This window comes from Microtus oregoni, unplaced genomic scaffold (genome assembly GCF_018167655.1).
Source record: "Microtus oregoni isolate MIOR12 unplaced genomic scaffold, Mior012 000026F_ref0000081, whole genome shotgun sequence".
Taxonomy (NCBI): domain Eukaryota; kingdom Metazoa; phylum Chordata; class Mammalia; order Rodentia; family Cricetidae; genus Microtus; species Microtus oregoni.
The window spans coordinates 6,138,712-6,144,889 of NW_024543085.1; the positions used below are offsets into that span (position 1 = coordinate 6,138,712).

The 6,178-nt window shown below is 40.8% G+C and overlaps 1 protein-coding gene across 2 annotated transcripts in view; it reads left to right on the forward strand.

The window, feature by feature from the left end:
• Umad1 (UBAP1-MVB12-associated (UMA) domain containing 1) overlaps window positions 1–4,394 on the forward strand; it is a 172,089-nt gene extending 167,695 nt beyond the window's left edge. For both annotated transcript variants that reach the window (XM_041675396.1, XM_041675397.1), the window contains exon 4: window positions 2,516–4,394. In XM_041675396.1, coding sequence (XP_041531330.1) covers window positions 2,516–2,773 — 258 coding nt within the window. In that variant the 3' untranslated portion in view covers window positions 2,774–4,394. The remainder of the gene's footprint in view (window positions 1–2,515) is intronic.
• Window positions 4,395–6,178: the final 1,784 nt, after the last annotated feature.

Sequence of the window (6,178 nt, forward strand, 5' to 3'; positions counted from 1 at the left end):
TTTCAGACAGTTGTGAGCTGCCATGTGGGTGCTGGGAATCGAACCCGGGTCCTCTGGAAGAGCAGTCAGTGCTCTTAACCGCTGAGCCATCTCTCCAGCCCCAGGCTGGTGTTTCTTAAGGATCTTTGTCTAGTCTGTTGTAGACATCTTAGGAAGAGAACACTTGCTTTTCTGTTGACCTTCCGTGAATTGTTTTCCTTAACAGCCTTTTTCTTCTCATTATAAGCTATTTCTCCAAACTTATAATGAAACAAACATAAAAAGAAGCTTCTCATGTTTTTTCCAAAAAACTTACACCTTTCCAAAAGCCAGCTCATCTCTGCCTATTCGCAGTAAAGCACCTAGGAAAGATGCTGTTTTCCCTGCTTTGTGCAGCGTGTCCTGGGCTGCAGACTGAGATCATTATCTTCCTACTGAAAGCTCTACTTGATATCTCTCAGGTGTCTCCAGCCTCCACCACCAACTTCCAGTGTTGCTGCCCACACCTGCTCATAGCGCCGTTCTCTGTCCCAGTAACTGGTTGACTCCATCCTTCTCGTCGTCAGGCCAAGAACTTGGGATTTATTCTTGACTACACCCTTGCCCCTACCCCATGTCCATTTCATCAGCAACTCCTGTTGAATATATACACAAACTCTATCGGGTATTCAATCATTGCATCTCTCCTCTGCTATTATAACTTTAGTCAACATGACAACCTCTCTGTTCCCAGCTATCTTCTTGCTTCCTTTACTGGCTGCCCTTCCCCTCCCCAATGTCCACTGTCAAATAACAACCAGAAGACTTTAAGGAATCAATTAGTATACACCCACTGCACCAATGCATTCCTCAAAATGTCTCATCTAATATGTAACAATATAGATGGATAATATATATAATATTGATTGAAAGAAGTCAAAAACAGACGTGTTCATCATAAGTGGTGCCGTTCATTGAAAATCCGAACACAGAGCAGACCATTCTGTACCATGAGGGAGGAGTAGATTCTGACTACTGATGACTGTGCTGGCTACTCATGTGCATTCAGTTTGTGAGAATTTAGCAGTATCTACAGTGGCAATGTGTGTGTCCTTTCCTGTGTATGTTGCATACTTCAATAAAGGGTCCGATGGAAATGCTGTTTCTCTTCGATAAAGTTGTTCTCCTTGGACAGGGTCTCTGTCAGCATTTGCCACCATGAGAATCGAAGCTCTGCTTTCGTTGGTGCAGTAAACTTTCTTGCGCTTGAGGTACAGATGAAGGCATTTGGGGCAGAGCAGTGAGCATGGGACAGACCCTGCTTCTGATGGTTAGGATGGGTCACAAAGCGTATGACAAGACAAGTAAGGGCCAGAGGCAAAAGCAGAAGTGGGAGAGGAGAAGTACAGAATAGAGAGGAGAGGGTAGTAAGGTTAAGGAAGAGGCGAAGAAAGCCTCTTTTGGAAGATGGCAGATGGGCCAAGACCCAGAGGGAAGACAGGCAAGCTCAATGCAGATGTGAGAGGACAGCCTCCTGGACAGAGGAACAGAAGCAGGGAGCTCAGTAGAAACAGCCTGGGAGAGAGCCAGGCTATAGTAGTACTGGAGGTGAGTTGGCCAGGGCAGGCCAGCGAGTGATAACGGGCCAGGGCCTGTGGGGTCTGCTAGGTCTATACCTAATGAGAATTATTCTGCGTGAGGTTGTAGGGTAAGAAAGAGATTTTTGTTCTCTGAGATTATTTGTATTACGTTTTAGCTGCTTGAAGTAGCAGGTCATTCAGTTTCATTGCTATATACAGACACTATTTCCTGTCCACTCAACTATTAATGGGTATTTATAGTTCTGGGGTTTGGCTGTATGATGGATGTCTGAATATCCTAATTATTGCATGCCTTTTCATAAACTAGTGTGTACAAGATAGGTCAATTTTAAAGAAATCTAACAAGGTACTTGATACTTATTTGGAAGTTTGTGAGATAACACTTGGTTCCAACCATGCTCATGGTGCCCACTAAAGGTAAGCCTCAAGTGTGTGTCACGACAGAGCAGGACACTGTGCCGGGCATGGGCCGCAGAGACATAGACCACTTGACATGAGGATGTTAGCATCTGCTTAAAGGTAGAGTGCGCACAGTAATCCACTAGAAAGAACTCGGACTGTAACACCCAAGAGTATCTCTGCAGTTTTCCTCATGGGTGTCCCAAAGTGGACAGCTCTGACGAACGTCCTCCAGGGCAGACAAACATGGAGCTAAGCCTCCTGCTGGGGGCAGAGATGGGCCTGGAGACCCTCGGGGTGGGAAATTACACGAAGGAGTTCTTGTTTAAGGGAGCTATGGGTGGCCATTCTGAGTAAGAACAGACTGTAGAACTTTTAAATCTTGTAGAGATTTGGATGGATTTCTCTCTCAAATGGGTAGATGCTTGTGTTCAAATCTGGCAGTATTTATGTGTTACATATTGCCCAGGCTTTTTGATGTCCTGATACCACCTTTACCATTACCAAACCTCACAGTTCATATGTTCTAAATGTTTTACATGTATATGTATTTTTAGACTGGCAAAGCAGACACATCCAGTGTGACTGTAGCAGGCCCCGAGACAGAAGATCAGGCAGGTCGGACTCTGGAGAACACGTCCCAAACAGCCGAGCTCCTGAGCGACGTGCCCTTCACCTTGGCCCCACATGTGCTGGCAGTGCAGGGCACCAGCGGCGACCTTCCTGACCACTTGCTCGCCTATGATGTCGGCGACAACTTGTCCCGATTCTGGTATGATTTCACTCTGGAGAATTCAGTACTCTGTGACTCATAGCCTTCGTATCCACACACACCCTAACAGCTTTAACGAAAACTAGTCTGCCCATTTTATTGAACCTGTTCGACGTTCCTTGTCATTTCAAACCTTAATGCCTTGAGGCAAGCAGAGATCATAAAATAAGTAAAATAACATTATATTCATAGTCTTATTCTTCAGAATGAAGCAAATTTATATAAGAGTTGTAATCAACAATTTAATAAAGGGAACTCACTTTGGAAAAAAGTAAGAAGTTAGACCACCCGTGTCTCCCCATCTGGTAGAGGGAAAGTGACGTTGGTGAGATTATGGGAGGTACAGAGTGTTTTTGCTCTCTCTGAAGACAACACAGAAAGGAAAGGAGGCTTACCCCTGGTTACCGAGACTCCGCAATCTGAGCTGAGAGCAAGTGCTTCCGGGGTTCCCTTAACGTCTCCCACCGTGTTTGGGAATGAGGTCAAAAGACAGCTTCCAGTTAACGTAAAATTTTCAGTGTCAATTTAGACAAACCCATATGGAAACCTGAAACTTCTCGTAAACATCAGCGACTCTTTGCTGACTCAGGAATGCCGCGAAGGGAAGGACACTGTGGTGTGCTTACCCTGTGGCCCTCTCCACCCTCCTAAAGGATGCTGCTGCATTCCCTCCTGGTTCCCCTCCCATCCCCTCTGGGTATTCTTGGACCAGTTTTCAAAAAGCTTTCCCCACTTCTGCCTCAGTTGGTTTGGCTTCCTTACCACATATGTTCCCAGTTTATGAGATCTGCATTTCCTTTCTTCCTCTGCCTCCTGATGCAAACATCTCATGATGATCCATACCATTGCTGATAAGACTTGTTTAGAGATTTGTTGGCCTTGGTACAGATGGCAGTGTTTAACTGCTAAACATACTCAGTTTAACTACTTTCCAATTAGAGTGTAGGCAGACACCCAAATATGACTTGTACTTCTTGAATATCCATTATTTATTTTAAATAAAACTAGGCAGGACTGCTATTGGTCAATGAACTACAACAAAATTTGGTAACTAGTAATAGGAGAGTTTCTATGCCATGAAAAAGTTGTCATTTCTTTTGATTAGTTATAATTTATTAATTCTTTGCCAAAGTGTTAAGTATGTTTTTTCTTATAAAGAGAATATCAGGAAAACTAAACACTGTGCAGAAAAGTACAAGAATTATTTTCATTTTAATGTTCTGTGCATGTTCATTTAAGAAATGTGGTGTGGTCTTGATAAAAAAAAGTACTGTGTTATTTAAAGTTAAAGGAACATTTCTACTGATAAAAATGTACTTTATTCGCACTTAAAATTACCATGTGATGTTAATGATTAAATTAGGTCTTTATATAGTTTTCATAAGCCATCTACATAGGAAATATGCCTTATTATTGTCATAAATGTGAACCTTTTGGAGCACTTTTTGTAAAGGTACATCTTTTTCAACTATCCATGTTAATGTGTTTTCAAAACTGAATGTAAAGAGGTAGTTCTTTTGTTGAAAATTTATGTAATTATATATTTCATTTCTATTTATGTTCTCTTTGTTACAAATGTGCTTATAAGTACTATTTGTCTAAAATTGTTGTATTTTAAAAATGTGAATTAAAATAAATGTTTGATCGTTTTCAGACCCACAAAATGGCATTCATTGCATTTTTAATGTCTAAATGGAAGCTGTATATCCTATAGAAGGCAAAGGTTAAATATATTGTTTGTGTAGAGAATATGGCATCATCTCTTATGTGTAAGTTGTAGGAACACTGAAAATGGTAAGCAAGCCCTGGCTAGTAAATTGAACTGAAAGGATTTGGAAGAAGTGGATAACTATCTATACAAATCTCCATCATCAGAAAATTTATTAAAGACCAGTGTTAATAATCGTATTTTGAAAAGTACATTATGAATTGGCAGTTTGTTATTCTGTATATAAATCATATAACTATTTTAAAATTGGAACAACATTATAAACCAACCAGCCAACTCTTATTAGAAAACTGAGACCTAAAATTTTATATGACTTAAAGCACCTAGTTACTATTAAACATTTACTTGAATAGCAGTCTGCCCAAATGTGAGCCGAGCAGAGATGACACCAAGTGAACATGCCGTACAGGAGAGAGAAAAGACCGTGGGCTTTAGGCAACTGAGAAAGGCCGGGAGCAGGAGAGGTGGTCTTCTCCAGGAAAGAGTACATGATTGCTTGTCTAGTGCCAAACAGTCAGCCCTGAAAACATACGTACAAGCAGTGTTATATGAACTAAATAGGTCATATTTAGGGATGCATGTATGTGTGTATATACACATACGTATATAGGTATATGTAAATGTGCATGTGTATACATGTGTACATATGTGGCGTATATGTATGTGTGTACGCATACATGCATACATGCGTGCGATAGCAATTAGGTTTTTTTTAAGGCCATGAATTCGATGGGGAGTTGGAAGAGCTATATGCAAGACCTTGAAGTGCTGAAAGGAAAGGGGAAGATGTTGTAATTAATTTATAATGACAAAAACTTTTAAATATGTAAATGCATTAAAACAAAGCCGAAACATACAGGAAAGAGTTGAGACCCTGGAGGCATCCAGAGAGTCAATAATGACTCTTTATTTAAGCTGAAGGACTTAGACTGTTCCCTCACTCTGGTGTCCTCTTCTCCCTTGCTTATTGAAGGTATTTTCCATACCTTGCAGAGTTATGTTGAATAGTAAGAGATATCTGATAAATACTCAATAACCTAATGATCGATGATCTTTGATCCTGACCAAGGGACTGTTTGCATTATTACACACACACACACACACACACACACACACACACACACACACACACGGTGCTCTACCACGATGAGAAACAGCATATCTGTGAACTACTTATGACTATATTAGGATGCTCTACCCACATGCATTTTCGACTCCACTCCACTCAGCAGGGTTAGGGTCCTCTTCTGCCTCCAGGACAGCTCCATAGTAAACACTTGTTGTCAGAGAGCATGCCTTCTCCTTGTGCTTGAAATCCCTACAGCTGCAGAACATGCGCCTTCCACGGAGTCTCGATTTTAAACCTCATATATTTAGGAAATCACATGTGTCTTTCCAGCTCTCTCTAATGGCATTCGCGCTCTTTCCTTTAAGCCAAATGTTATTTAGTTAATTAAATTATTAGGTCAACTTTTCAAATTATGCAGTTAAATTGTTAACAAAATAAATTCTTAGTAACATTTCTAGGAACCTTACAGTAGGTTTTTTTTAAGTAAACACCTATGATACCAACATTTTTACCTTTCCTCAAATAGAATAACTGAAAACAGTATAAAAGAAAATGCTGTGTTTTCCAAGAGCATCATGTCTTATAATTCTGATGGACAGAGGTATATGAGGGAAGGGTCCCCTTTGCGCTGTGGAATAGTAGCACTTCAG